Raw genomic sequence first — 16,007 nt, 5'->3', positions numbered from 1 at the left:
TATGCCAAGCAAATAATGCTTCCTCAAGAAAGGCCACACACACAGGGGGAAGACCATGGGCCCAACGCCCCTTTGAGAAACTCCAGCTGGATTACATTCAGCTCCCTAAAAGTAACGGCTACCAATACGTGCTAGTCTGCAGGGACCAGCTGACTCACTGGGTGGAGGCTTACCCATGCCGCCATGCCACAGCTCTGGAAACTGCCAGACACCTGCTAAAGGAACTTGTGCCCAGGTTTGGAATCCCAAGTGTTTTAGACATGGACAGGGGCACACACTTTGTGTCACAAGTAATCACGCATGTTCTCCAAGCATTGGGTATCAGGCAAGAACTGCATGCACCCGGACATCCCAGCTCCTCAGGGGGGGTGGAAAGACAAAATAGAGAATTAAAGACTCTCCTAGGCAAACTCTGTCAGGAAACCCACCTGCCCTGGCCCCAAGCATTACCCATAGCTTTGTTCCATCTGAGAACCCGACCAAGGCGAGACATAGGCATCTCCCCCTTCGAACTGCTATTTGGTCGACCACCTGACACACTCAAAGGCCTGGACCCCCAGTCCCTCTGCTTGGAGAAAGGGGAGGTAGTCTTATCATCCTATCTTACAGCTCTGCACCAGAGGCTCAGAGAACTGTGGAAGCAAAGCGCCCTGACGCAGACTTTACCACTAGAAGAAAATCTACACCATTTTGAACCAGGGGATTGGATCTGGATAAAGTCATACAGCCGCAAGTCACCACTGCAACCAAAGTGGAATGGACCCTTTCAAGTTCTACTAACCACCCAGACAGCAATCAAGGTGGCTGAAAGGAATGCTTGGATCCACTGGACCCACATCAAGCCAGCAGTCATAGACCACAGCATTACACCTGAGACAACACCCAAGGTTCCACCCCTGAAGCTCAAGAAAAACCCCGAAACTGAAGAATGGACACTAAAAACGTTTTTTGAGATTGAAACAAATGGGGGAGGGAATTAAGTTTACCTTTGTTAGAATCTTATATGCAACTTGTATGATGTTTTTATATTTGAAATGTACCTCTGGGTTCATAGAACCAAAACTATTTCCGGAAAAGGGGAACGTGTGGGAGTATTTAGCGAAGGAAGTACTGAACACTACAGACTTTTGCCTTGCTGGAGGTAGGTCAGTGAAAGACATCTTAACCACATGCTTGATGGGGGTAGCAATAGCACCAAAAGCTATCACCAATGACACTAAGTTAAGGGGACACTCATTGATAGCCTCATACTATAACATTTTTGACTGGGGAACCAGTACAAACATAAAGGACAACAGCATGTACACATTACAAGTAGCAGCAGTAACCCAAGCAGCTACTTGTTTCACACTGACTGGATGCCACCAGCCTAAAGTCTCCAACTGCTACAACCTCACAAACACTGAACTGGTCTGCAACAACACCAAGGCCATCACCTTCTCATATGGCTATGTGAAACTTCCTACAGGATGGTTTCTATTATGTGGCCTGAGAGCTTATTCCTACCTGCCTGCAAATTCCACTGGGGGCCCTTGCACGTTAGGACAACTAACCATGCTGATGCCCTCCCTACAAAGGCGGCAAAGAAGGAGCTTCCACACATTACCTCCTGACTGCGATTTCAAAACCCCCCTTCTCACGAAAACTGAATATATTGCATTGGCTGTCTCTCTAGTGGGAGTGCCAGGGCTCGCAGCACGAAACTCAAGGAATATAAACAGCCTGGCATGTACCCTAGCTAAAAGTTTAAACACCACTTCCCATGCACTGGACGCCTTAAACAGAGAACTAAGGCAAATCAGAGAAGCCACCCTTGAAAATAGAGCAGCCATTGACTACCTATTATTGAGGCACAATCATGGCTGTGAAGAATTCAGAGGGCTCTGCTGCTTCAATTTATCCGACCAATCTGGGCTAATTGAACAAGATATCAAACATTTAAAAGAACTAGCACAAAACATTGGGCACAACCAGTCATCCTGGGACCTTTCCTGGCTCTTTTCATGGTTACCAGACTTCCATTGGTTGAAAATTCTTATTGGTAGTATAATCACAGTCATAATAGGTGGAGCCCTCCTTTGTTGCCTATGCCAATTAATTCCTTTAGGGTTAAAATGCCTAAAGATCTGCACAACTCCCATCAGGAGCAAGGGACAAAGCAAGAAAACATCTCTCATGATGTGCCAAATTGATCACCACTACCGTATATATGAACCAGTTGGGCTAATCACTGACACTCCAGTGATAGCCCAAAATGGGGGGATTGATGAGAGTTGGACACCCCCTCCCCAGCCCAACCAAGAAATAATCTAGGAACACCCCAACTAAATTGGGTCAACAGCAGCCTGAGGCTAAATGGCAAACACTTGACACACAATGAGGAACCAGCTAGCAACAATCAGGACACAACAATAAAGTAATTAACACCTTTCAGGCAGGATTAGCAAAGAAATTTAACCAACAATAGTCACTGACCAACAAATCAGAAAAGGCAAATTCAAACTCACCAATTAGAAATGATAAGTTTGTTACCAATCAGAAATGATAAAGTTTGTTACCAATCAGAAATGACAAGTTTGGAAACCACAAAAGGGTATAAAAACCCCTATTTAAAGATCACTCTGTCTAGCTAGCCGGGGACTCGAGCTGAATTGTCACTCAACGCTGATCCTCGAAATAAAACCTCTTTCTGGTAGCTGGCTTCACGATCTATTTCTTCTGCACTGCGCCGTCAAGAAGAATCCCGGCTGGAAGAACCGAACGGGGGAGTTCCTCCCAACAAAATGTTCTATAACTATTTACAGGATGAAGGTCCTGTGAGCTTTTCCAACTCTTTCTGAATGTAGATCTTAGCATACATGAGTATTTGAGTGACGTTATTGGCTGTCTGATCTTTAGGAGGATTGGGGATTTTGGTTGGAATTTTGAGGAAGACTAATCTAAGAGATACATCCTAGGATAGATAACGTGTAGCCACATTTACATATTTGCCAAGATAACTACTTAGACTTGCTCATGTAAACACGAAGAGTCAACTGGACTTGAAGGAAACATTGGCTTTTCCAACCGGACACAGGGAAATGAGGGCATATATTCCACATGGATTCCTTCTCCTAAGGGGATATAAAAAAGGTTGGGCAATGATTTCCCATATTGAAATTGTGTCTGGATTATTTAAAGGAGAATAGTGCAATATACTATAGGAGTTTTCTTAGTGGACCCAAGACATTTCAGTCGGCTGAATAGGGAAAGAAAGTTAATGGATATCAAGAAAGCAGAGTGATATTAGGGGGGTCATGATTAATACTTGCACTGTAGTAATGACTGTTTTTCTATTGTGCTATTGAAATTAACTGCTTTATTCTGTGACACCTACAGTGTTCAGTCTTTTACAGCTTCCTTGCTTAATGCATTCAGATTCCCTACTTCAGGGGTAAGCAACCTGGCTCAGGAATTCTGGGAGTTAAAATCTACAAGTCATAAAAGAGCCAAAGTTGCCTAACCCTGCCCTAGTTAGCCTGAGCAACCCCATGCCTAAAGCTCTATAATCCTTAAAATATTCTGATCTCCAAATTATCTCATATGATGCAACTCTTTATTGAAACACTCTCCAATTTTCTAGACCTTTGAATCCTCCCTCAGAAAATTAGTCCATTTAAACATTTCTTGTATCTTCTCAAAAGCCCCTCTGTGAGGAAGATGGGCAAGTAAGAAGTTTGATAAATGAATGAATGAATAAAATATTTTTCTCAGCCGTATAATCACCTAGCTTTCCAAAGCACTGATGATACCTCAGTTTCACTATTCTTCACTGCTCTTTGTCTAGAAACGTTCATAAAACTAAGTTTCCACCAACTTAAGTTCAGTTGTTCTCTTGGAGGTACATCTTCTCTGACCAGATTTCACCAGAATAACCAGGCACAAACCAAGGAGAAATCCAAACAAAATTATTTTTCAAATTTGGGGGAAAAAAAGAGGAAAAAGATTTTCTTGCTTTTTAATGAGAATCCCAAATTGGTTGCCTGAAGTTACTGCCACTCAAGCTGTCCTTGAAAAGGCATCATTTAAGTACAAGCAACAAACAAAGGGGGGGGGGCAATACTGTGTAACCTGCATGCATCTTTGAAGACCTTTTCTGTATCTGAAAGAGCATATGCACTTGTCTTCCTAGTGTCACTGAGTGACCTCATTTCCAGCCAATGGAGCTTCAGGAAAGTTCTGCCTTCTTTCCCCACGTTTTTTCAGCCAAGATTCTTTCTGAGACTTATCTCAACAGGGGGTTGCCGTCTTCTGCTTAATCCAGGTTAGTGTCCTCTTTCCTCAAAGGTGTGAGCATCTCTCTTTCCACTTCATAGAAGTCAGCTGTTTAGGTAATTAACCATTTCACCATGTGAAAAGCTTTTTCTCTCCTTTCTCACAGCTCTACCTGGACTTTGTCTTTCAAATCCTGTCAGAAGCAGATTTGACACCTACCTGCTGTTACAGAAAGTGTGAAGAAATTGAAGGGTCACCATGCATGATGCAGGGATCTGCTTCTGGGGTGAATCAGAAGTCAGAAAAGTGATCCGCCTTTAAACATCTTAGAATTAATTAGTTAAGTTCTGGCTGGGGAAATCAGAATCTTAGTGGGAATCTCCCTAAATTAATCTTGGAGATTCCAAACTTACCTGAATGAAGCAGAGCAAAGTCTTCCCACTTAGTCTGATTGGACAGGCTAACAGATCACCCTATATGGGAGCCTTGTGTTTTCCTAAATAGGGTGAGCACAATATTCCTTCAAATTAAGTAGCATCAATTCCCAGTGGAAGTACTTAGACTGAGTCTTTCCTCTGATGATCTGAATGTGGAACATTATTCTTATGCCAAAAGTTTTTTCTTAACTCTCCCAAAGGGAGTCTCATCTAGGGAGAGAATGGGGGAAAACCACCATTCCCTACCTGAGATTTTCAAGTAAACAATCATCTTCCATATTCAGTCATTTTATTTGATTATTTATTTTGTATCCCACCTTATATCACTTGTCTCAGGGCCTTTTCTGAAGAAACAGTAGTTGTTTATGCTTGACAATGGTCAGCCTTATTATTATTATTATTATTATTATTATTATTATTATTATTATTATTATTATTATTATCAATCATCGCACAGTCAGCCAGATGTTCAGACTGGATTTGGCATTTTGTCTACCTATCGAGTCCTTACCCAGGACCTGGGATAGGCAGAAGTAGATGTTTGATGGTATTATAGGTATCGTCGCAGGATGGAAGCAGTTCCTAATAAGGCCGCCTTTTGCAATTGACTAATAGCGAATTTGTCAATGCCAATGGTGTTCAAGTGGTGCTCCAGTTGTTTTGGGATTGCACCCAAGGAGCCTATGACTATTGGTACTACCCTTGCTTGCTTTTGCCACAGTCTTTCTATTTCTATTTGTAGGTCTTTGTATTTTGTTATCTTCTCCAGTTCTTTCTCTTCTATTCTGCTATCTCCAGGCACTGCCACGTCCACTATCCAGACTTTTTTGTCTTTCTTATCGACAATTGTTAAGTCTGGGGTGTTATGTTGCAGGTGCTTGTCTGTTTGAATTCTGAAGTCCCAGAGCAGTTTAATTTTATCATTTTCTATGACTTTCTCTATTTTATGATCCCACCAGTTTTTGCTTACAGGCAAATGATATTTTTTGCAGATCTTCCAATGCACCATTGTTGCTACTTTGTCATGCCGCTGCTTGTAATCCCAAACAGTCTCATTCTCATTTGTATCCTCTTCTCTTTAAAAAATATTTTATTGTAGCATACAATCTTAAAATAAATTTCTGAGTGCATTATTACCAAATATCCTTGGTTTTTTAAAAAGTTGATATATTTTTCTCCCTCTTATATTAGTAAAGCTTTTCTCCTTTAATTATAATATTTATTTATTTCTAGTTGACTTAGTGTTCAACCTTTAAAGTCTCCTTTTATCATGGGTTTTAATCTGCAACGTTTCCACAAGATTTCTTACACTTAAGATCCAAAATCTTCAAATGTGTTAAAAGGATTTAAGAAACTCAGAGGAAGGATTGTTCTAATTAATTTCAAAATCTTATTTCCAATTCATCTGACCCCCACAGTCCATTTATAATTTTCCAAAAGCAAATTTCTAACACCCTTTTGCTGTTTTTTTTTAAAAAACAAATCCTTAAATTTATATTTAAAATTTCTTTCAAGTATTGAAGGAAACTCACCTGATGTTTTCAGACTTGTAGAGCCATAGATCCCTAATGGCTAAAAAGCAATTAACAATCAATTTCTGAAAGTGATTAGAGAAGGATATATGTGAACCTGGGCATTCTTTTAAAGGTGCCAAGCATGGTTTGAGCAACATGCTATAGTATTATCTCCCAGAACACTAAACTTTCCAGAATGCTGGCTCCTTGCAAGGAACAACTGTATACTGTATAGCAGAGCATTTGTAGGTGATTTGAACTTTTTTCCTTGTCCAGAAAGAAATTACAAAGAGCCAGTCTATTCATCAGCACTTCAATCTGTTGCAGCAGAGCTGTCTTCAGTTTGCCAATTCTTACCTCAAAGTCAAACTTTTTCTTCAGCTTCTCATTGTCCAATGATTTCATTCTGATCATGCTGGGTCTGTTTCATTCGGTTCCTGTCTCTGTGTAGGATGTTGTAAAATAGGAAGAGAAATGGGAAGGTGTGTATACTGGAAACAGTTGCTCACAATGACAAATAAGTGTGGAAAATTTTTGAGGATTGAAGATGGTGGTTAATCCTTGCAATAATCTCTCTGGTCTGCTGTCTTGCTTCACCATCTTTTATGAAGGAAGGGAGGGAGGGAAGGAGGGAGAGAAGGAAGGGAGGGAAGGAAGGGAGGGAAGGAAGGAAAACAGTGTAGATGGGGGCTTAATTTGAAGTAATACAGTATCAATGACATTCATATAGATGCTGTGAATCTCCCCCAGATTTTTTTGAAGGCTGCCTTCACATCTTTGTTGCGTAAGCTATAAATTAAAGGGTTGACTAGAGGGTTGACTACCGTATAGAACAATGCATTTGCCTTGTCTGAATTTGGAGTGTGTTGAGAGTGGGGTCTGCAATACATAATTAGAATGGAACCATAGAAGAGGGTGACTGAAACCATGTGAGCAGAGCAAGTGAAGAAGGCTTTGCGTCTCCCTGCAGCTGAGCGGATGCGGACTATGGCTGCCCCAATACCAATATAGGAGCTCAGGATCACAACTGTGGTTGCTAACATATTACTACCAATAAGAGCAGTCAGAATGAGTTCATATACCTGTGTGTCATCACAGGCCATCTTCACAAGAGGTACTACATCACAAAAGTAGTGGTTGATGATATTTTTCCCACAGAAGCGTAGCCGGAAGGTGTTAGCAGTGTGGGCAATGGCATTGGCAAAACCAGCTACATAGGAACCTACCACCAACTGGACACAGAGCTTCTTGGGCATGGCAGTAGCATAAAGGAGTGGGTTGCAGATGGCCACAAAACGATCATAGGCCATGAAGGCCAGTAAGAAGCATTCACTATAGGCCAAGCCAGCAGAGAAGAAGAACTGAGCTGTGCAACCAGCAAGGAACATGTGATTGTTCTTGGACACACAGTCAAACAAGATCCGAGGAGTGTAGACCGAGGAGTACCAGATATCCAGGAAGGAAAGACTGCCCACAAAGAAGTACATGGGTGTGTGCAAGCGGGAATCGAGATAGATCAGGGTCATGAGGCCCAGGTTCCCAATCAATGTTAGTGTGTAGGAGGCCAAGAACAGCACAAAGAAGATTATGCGTAGAAATGGGTCTGTTGTAAACCCAACCAGGACAAAATCAGTAACCGATGTCTGATTTCCTTCCACGTCTGTCATTTTTATTAGCATAACCTGCATAGAAAGGAAAGTGAAGTAAGAATGCTACAGTTCTCAGCCCAGAAATAGAGAATTCATTTCAGTCTTTTGAAAGATTTGTTGAACTCCAAAGACCTTGGATGCCCCAAACCTATTTTGCTTCTACTTTTTAAATGTTCTATACACATTTATAGGATGCTGGTTAGAAATAATTATATCCAATGTTATAAATGATGCCCCAAACTGATTTTGGCAGCTGTTTCTAAATATACCTCTTAGCATATGGAAGTAATTAATTTATATTATTGGTTATCAAACTTGTAGGATAGTTGGGGATTAGTAGAGTTTGGAGGAAGACAGTGAGGAAGATTAGTCTGTGAAGTTGGAGACATCACCTAGGACAAGTTATATCTAACCACTTGTACATATTTGCCCAGATGATTAACCTCTTTTTGTTATCGGACCACATAGAAAAAAAGAATGAGAGATTAAAGTGATCCAATGTCTAGCATTCCAAATTAAAATTAAGAAAAGTATCCTAGTACCTTAAAATGGAGAAGGTCTCTTGATCACAAAAGAAATAAAAAATGCAGATTTGGTGAGGTGTGGACTTCATGTTTGGGCAGAATGTGTAACACCATTTAAAGTCTCAGCTCCAGACAGGATGAGACTACTTTATTGTAATGGGGGAAGAGTACATTTAGTTGGGCCTTCTGCTGCTAACATGAACTGCAAGTGGGAAAAAAAGGTCATGCATAAATACCTGAGAATCTGAAGGCCCAGTTTTGCACCTTTTGATTTTACAATAAAGCATGAATTTTCAGTCTGTAAAAATCAGAAGGAAAATGATGCATAATATTTGATATCAGCATCTCACAAAGCAGGTTTAGAGGGGATTTTATTCTGGAATGATTCAAATTTAGTCCAAATATTTTAAATCTTGCAAAAACAACTGAATACTATGACCTCTGGAATTGACCACCAGAGGAAAAAAAAATCTCATAATTGTCGAGGAAATTGATGTATCTGTTGCGCAAATTTTTAAACAGACAAACATATCTTTTTAGAAAGTCTGCATTTTCCTAAATAAACCAACACACACACACACACACACACACACACACACATATATATATATACACACACACACACACACATACATACATATACACATACACATATACATATACATACATCCCCCAATCATCTCAAGGCATACACGATTCCTCCCCATATTGTTTTTCCGATAATCTTGTCAGGTGCGACAGACCAAGAGAAAGCAATGGAATGAAAATCAGTGAACTTCATATTTGAGCACCATCTGAACATGGGTCTTTGCATTCATAGCAATGACATACCACCCACCAGTCTATTACATGCCAGTTATGGACAAATGGAACTCTCAGATCAGTAGAATGAATATTGCCCCACTCATGTTCTACATTAAGAGAAGAGGGTCTCTCCCTCAAAAGAAAAAGTTGAAAACACAAATTGAACTATTAAAACATAAGTTAAACTTACTTGAGACAAATACAATGGCACAACAGATTAAAAGGTCTAAACAGAATTTTTTTGAAAATGCCAATAAACCTGAGAGATGGCTGGTATATAGATTAAAAAAAAGAAAGAGAAAAGAGATTAATAAGTAAGCTACGGGATACAGACGGTGACCTACAATGTCATAATGACTTAATGAAAAAAATTACGAAGGAGTATTATGAAACACTTTATAAGGCGGAGATGGTTTCTAAAGATGTAATTCAGGCTTATTTAAAAGAAGCAAATCTCCTAAAGGTTCCTGAGAATATGCGTCAGAGGTTAAACAAGAATGTTTCAATGATGGAGATTACAGAGGCAATAAAAAAGCAAAAGAAAGATAAAACACCAGGATCTGATGGTCTTCCTGCTGAATTTTTTGTAGTGTTACAAGATATTATAACTCCAACTTTGAAAGACTTATGTAATGAAGTTTTTACACAGACAAAAATACCGGACTCATGGACTGAAGCTAATATTACTTTGATACCTAAAGAAGATACCGATCATACACTAATTAAAAATTACAGATCAATATCGCTACTAAATGTGGATTATAAAATCTTTGCTGCAATAATGGCAGAAAGAATGAAAAACTTTTTAAATGAATTTATACACCCAGACCAAAATGGTTTCCTACCAAAAAGATAGATAAAGAACAACTTGAGGATTATTTTAAATGTCTTGGAATACTATGAAATCCATCCAGGGAACTAGATGGCATTTATAATCCTTGATGAACAAAAAGCCTTTGATAACTTAAATTGGCAATTTATGTTTCAACAACTTCAAGAAATGGACTTTGGTGAAAATTTTAACAAAGCAATTCAAGCAATTTATAAGAAACAAACAGTAAGAATAATTTTAAATGGAGATTATACAGATGGATTTGAGATTAAAAAAGGCACTAGACAGGGATGCCTGTTGTCTCCTCTGTTATTTGTTCTTCCATTAGAGGTTCTGGCAAGAAATATCAGACAAGATACAGAAATTAAAGGCCTGGAGATTAAAGACCAGAAATATAAACTACAGGCCTTTGCGGATGACTTGGTCTTCATTCTAGAGGAGCCATTGCAAACAGTTGAAAAATTCTTGCAGAAAATTGAGAAATTTGGAGAAGTGGCTGGCCTGAAAATAAACAGGGAAAAGACTAAAGTAATAACAAAAAATTTAACAGACAAACAGAAAATTCAACTCGCTAAAATGACAAATCTTCAAACAGTTAAAAAAGTCAAATATTTGGGTGTTTATTTAATGGCAAAATGTACTACACTAAAAGAAGATAACTATGAGAGATTAATGAAACAAATAAAAATAGACTTGGAAAGATAGGAAAATCTTCGATTATCACTTCTAGGAAGAATAGCGACGGTTAAGATGAACATTTTACTAAAGCTAATTTTCCTATTTCAAACAGTGCCTATTAAACTTACTAAGAATTTTTTTGATGATATAAATGCAATGATTTTAAGATTTATATGGCAAAAAAGAAAGCAAGAATCAAATGTAAATTGTTACAAGAATCTAAGGATAGAGGGGGCTTTGGACTTCCAGATTGGAGACTTTACTATCAAATGGCTATTTTGCTTTGGCTTAAAGAATGGATTGTATTGAGAAATAAAAGATTGCTTTACTTAGAGGGACACAACCTTCAGTTAGATTGGCATTCTTTTATATGGTATGAGAAATCTAAAGCACATAAGTACTTTCAAAATCATGCGATAAGAAACGTACTACTTTTAGAATGGGAGAAAATTAAACATAAAATATATATGAAAATACCTGAGTGGCTCTCAACAATGGAAGCATTTGCTTATCCAAATCTGATTATGACAAACTTAGTTAGTTATGAAGACATTTTAGACAAAGAGGGAAAACTTAAGGACAGGCAAACTTTACAACTACAAAGTATTGACTTGACATGGTGATCGTATTTGCAAATTCAAACAAGATACGAAAAAGATATAAAATCGACAGGTTTTTACAAAGAACAAACCCCATTAGATAAAATTTTGTTAAAAACAGATGAGAATTTGATTAGAAAACTCTATAAATTTCTTTTAAATTGGAAGATGGAAGAAGAACAAGTGAAAGAAACAATGATAGTATGGGCAAAGAACTTTGGACATTCTATAGATTTGGAAGACTGGCAAAAACTTTGGGATAAAAATATTAAGCTTACAAAAGTGATAGCATATAAAGAAAATTTATATAAGATGTTTTATAGATGGCATATGACACCAGTTCGCTTAGCAAAAATGTTAAAAATGTCTCGGATATTTGCTGGAAATGTAAACAACAGCCAGGGACTTACTACCATGCCTGGTGGATATGCCCTATCGCTAAGAAATATTGGTCTAAGAGCCATAGATGGTTGGAAAAGATGATGAAACTACAGATAGAATTTAAACCAGAATTGTTTTTGTTAGGAATATTAAGACCTAATTATGGTAAAGAGAATAACTACTTGATATTGCATGTTTTAACAACTGCAAGGATAGTATTTGCCCAATTTTGGAAAAATGAGAATTTACCATCTGACCAGATTATAATTACTAAAATTTTAGAGTGTGCAGAAATGGATAGTCTAACATTAGAAATTAAAGAAAAAGATGATTCAATTTATTTTAGAACTTGGGAAAATTTTTATCAATGGTTAGAGATACGTTAGAACTTGAAGGATTCAATATTTTAGAATAGATGACTGATTTTTAATCGAGTTCTAACTAACATTTTGATGATATGATTATTTTTCCTGATTTACTGATTCTCATTTGTTAATTTTGATTGTTAGGATTTTTTGAGATTTTATTAGTAGTGTTTACTTATTAGATCAACGTATTTGTTTACTAATTGTTTTTAATATGTTATAGTCTAAGCTTTGGTAAAATGGTTGAATATGATATTTACTCATTATTATGATCCGGACGGTAGGTTGTTTGTTGAAATATGTGATTGTACCTATCCTTTTTTTTACCCTAATGCCTTATTCCCTTCCCTTCCCCTTTCCTTCCACCCCTCCCTTTATCATACCTGTATTGTTCCTATTTTTCCTCATCTATATAAACTTTGTTAAAAAAAGTAGAAGAAACATTAGAACTGCATATCCAAAACTATCAATGACTGTATTACTATATATACTCAAAACAACTGTAATAAAAAGATAAGAAAACTTAGAGGTATCCTATTAGTACCAGAAAAAGATATTATGGTTTTTTTTTTACAATTTCTTATTCAGCTTGATTAAAACCTCATGTGGAAACTGCTCTCATAAAGTTTTTTTAAAAAATAAATGAATAGTAAAGAAACTTTCACATATTGTATACAATTGTACATATTGTTGCCACAGTGAATGTCTCTTCAATACAAATAGTGGACTTAGCAATTAAGAATGCCTATTAAAGATATACTATGTAACTTTTTGGTAGGGGTTTGTTAAAAAAGAGAGAGAGAAGAATGTCTCTGTCATACAGTATGTCCAAAATTATCTCATCTGGGGGCCCTGCATTCAGAAAACTGGCAACTGACATCAAATTAGTTTGTGAAGATGCTCCCAGTCCCCATTCTCAGTCTTTCTTTTTGGTTCACGACTCTCCTCACCTTAATGTGCTTTGGCAGCATTAGTAGTGGATTCCATAGTTTCACCCTTAATATTCTGTCATCAAACTTCAAATACTTCACCAAGCATTCTTAACTTGGTTTTCTCTTCCCCAGTATACTGGAAACAGTTCTCATAATGCTCATCCAGAATGGTCACTGCATGACCAAAGTGACTGAAAGTGCAACACATCTGGGAAGGCAGCTGGCTAGAGACAGCAGACTTCACCAATGGCTTCCTCTGCGGTGGTGAAGGCCAAAATGTATCCAGATATCCAAACCATCTTCTGGATTGTCCTTTGTTTCCTGTCACTATCTACCTGTTTGTTTCACATCACTTGCATAAATACACCATTATGCAATCTGGAGCTCTTACATGCTGGGGATACTTGTTCAATAAATCTGAGGCATGCACTTTCATTTTTCTTATTGACATTAATTCTAATTTTGCTGACAACCAGGGCTGATCTTTCAGGTTTTCAAGGATTTCCTTAAATGAAGGATAGGGTCCATGGAACAGTTGAAAGTGCAACATTATACAGTTCCTTAGGCATAGGCCCTGTAATGAATCCAGTATGAATTACTTCCAAACATGTTGATGTAGGACACCATACAAGAGAATGCTTGCTACCAAAGATGCTAGGTCACATATTAATTGTTTTGCATTCCACACAATCAACTGGAGAGCAATTCCTCCAAAGCAGAATTATTTCAAAATTGCAGAGAGGGAAAACTTAGACTGGTAGACAATTCTGGAGCTTCAGATATAGAGAAAGAAAGAGTTAATGGATTTCAAGAAAGCAGAGTGATACTATTCTGTGACATCTACTGGGTGCTGTCTTTTACAGCTTCCCTGCTTAATGCATTTAAATTCCTTAGTTAGCCTCAGCCATCTCATGCCTAAATCTCTACCTTTCCTGTAATCCCTAAAATATTCCGATCTCCCAATTATCTCATATGATGTAACTCTTTATTGAAAAACTCTTCAGCCTTCTAGACCCTTGAAATCCTCCTTCAGAAAATTAAACCATTCAAATATTTCTTGTATCTCCTCTAAAATTTTCTCAGCCTTGCAATCACCCAGCTTTCCAGAGCACAGAGACAGTTAACTCAATTTCCCTATTTTGCACTACTCTTTGTTTACAAAATTTCATAAAAATAGATTTCTACCAACTTCCATTAAATTGTTCTATTGTTCGTATTGTATAATTTAAGTACAGCTTCCCTGTCAAGATTACATCAGAATAACCAGTCACATCCAGGTCGAAAATCCAAACAAGATATTTCTCAAATGTGGGAAAAAGGAAGAAGCAGAAAGATTTTTTAATGAGAATCCCATACTGACTGCCTGAAGTTGGTTGCTCCACTCTGCCATTCAAGCTGTCCTCAAAAAGGAATCACTTAAGTACAAGCAAAGTACAAGAAAAAAGCACAATATTTTTTTTCTGTTTTAAGGAGAGTCCCAGATTGGCAGGGTGAAGTTGACTGTTCCATTCTGATTGCTGCCTTTGAAAATGCATCTTGTAGGTACAAGCAACAAAGGAGGGTTCTCAGTGTTGTGTAAGCTCTGTGCCTCATTGAAAGACATTTCTTGTGGCCTAAAGAGAATGTCCACTCTTCTTCCTGGTGTCATTAAGTGACCTGATTTCCAGCCAGTGGGGCAGCGGAAAATAATCTGCACTCACTTCCCTTGTGCAACACTAATTTTTTTAGCCAAGGTTTTTCCCGAGACTCATTGCATCAGGAACTTACCATCTTCTGCTTAGGTCTATGTTACTATCCTTTTCCCAGTGATGTGTGAACAGTTCTCTTTCCAGTTTATAGAAGTCAGCAATTTCGGTAATTAAATATTTTAAATAAGTGCGGTGTTTTCACTGTCCTTTCTAAAGCTCTGCCTGGACTTTGTCTTTCAAATCTCCTTTTAAGATTTTTGTCAGAGGCAGGATGGATTTTAGCCTTATTTTAGAGAAAGGGGGAAGAAATTGAAGGGTCACCATGCATGATGCATGGACCTGCTTCTGGGGCAAATCAGAAAACTGATCCACCTTTGAACACTGCGGAATTAATTAGTTAATTGAACACTGAGGAGTTAATTAGTTAATTAACACTGAGGAGTTAATTAGCTGGGGAATTTAGAATCTTGGGAGGAATCTTCCTAAATTACACCTGGAGATGCAAAGCTGACCTGAAATAAACTGAATACATTTTTTTGCTAATTCTGTTTTGACAAGCTAACAGATCAGCCTACATAGGAGCCTTGTGTTATCCTAAATAGGGTGAGAACAATATTTCTTCAAATTAAGTAGCCTCAGTTCCCTTTGGAAGTACTTAGATTGAGTCTTTCCTCTTGATGATAATAATCTGAAGATGGAACAACAGGATCATGCTAAAAGATTTTTTTCTTAATTCCTCCAAGGGAAGTTTATTCTACAAAAAAAGAAAGAAGAAAAATCACCATTCCCCGAAGCTACCTGAGATCTCCAGGTAAGCAATCATCTTCCACGTTGAGGAGCCTTAGACATTCAGCTACAATCATCACTTTTTCATGGTCTTTTCTGGAAACAAAATCTGTGGAATGTAGATTTCATAATGGTCATCCCTTTTAAAATTAGAGAGAGAAAAACTAAGAAAACAACAAAAGAAAGAAATGAAAGAATCAATAACAAACTAAAGAGAGAGAGAGAAAAGGATTACTTACTAAGAAAACCTCCGGTCATTTCTAGAGCGAATGATTAACCTGAGGAGGACCCTGGTTCTAAGCCTATATGGATTCAAATCAATAGTAACTAAAGTGAATATAATGGCTTCATATTTTGGAAATAACTCCAATGGAGTTGATATGGAAATTAAATAGCAGTGGGGACAATACACATCCTTGCCTGACACCTTTCTTAGTTCCGGTGACCCCGGTGAAGTGGCCTGGGATTTACTCTTACTTTGAGCGAGGTCCCTTTATGAAACATAGGTATTTAAAAAAAAGATGTTAATCAATCGAGGACATCTCCAATCCCCCCCACACACAC

General features: G+C 37.9%; 1 protein-coding gene across 1 annotated transcript; it reads right to left on the bottom strand.

The window, feature by feature from the left end:
* Nucleotides 1-6,236: 6,236 nt before the first annotated feature.
* LOC120308317 (olfactory receptor 9G4-like) lies at nucleotides 6,237-15,159 on the bottom strand. Its single transcript, XM_039344233.1, has 2 exons — nucleotides 14,737-15,159; nucleotides 6,237-7,887 (listed from the first exon to the last, which is right to left on the bottom strand). The coding sequence occupies exons 1-2, from the start codon at nucleotides 14,737-14,739 to the stop codon at nucleotides 6,928-6,930; spliced, it is 963 nt and encodes a 320-aa protein (XP_039200167.1). The 5' UTR covers nucleotides 14,740-15,159; the 3' UTR covers nucleotides 6,237-6,927.
* Between the last annotated feature and the right edge of the window lie 848 nt (nucleotides 15,160-16,007).

Source organism: Crotalus tigris, unplaced genomic scaffold, assembly GCF_016545835.1.
Source record: "Crotalus tigris isolate CLP2741 ecotype Arizona unplaced genomic scaffold, ASM1654583v1 scf7180000017899.1852299, whole genome shotgun sequence".
Classification (NCBI taxonomy): domain Eukaryota; kingdom Metazoa; phylum Chordata; class Lepidosauria; order Squamata; family Viperidae; genus Crotalus; species Crotalus tigris.
Note: the sequence above shows the minus strand (reverse complement) of the source record. Positions and strands in the feature narration are given on the sequence as shown.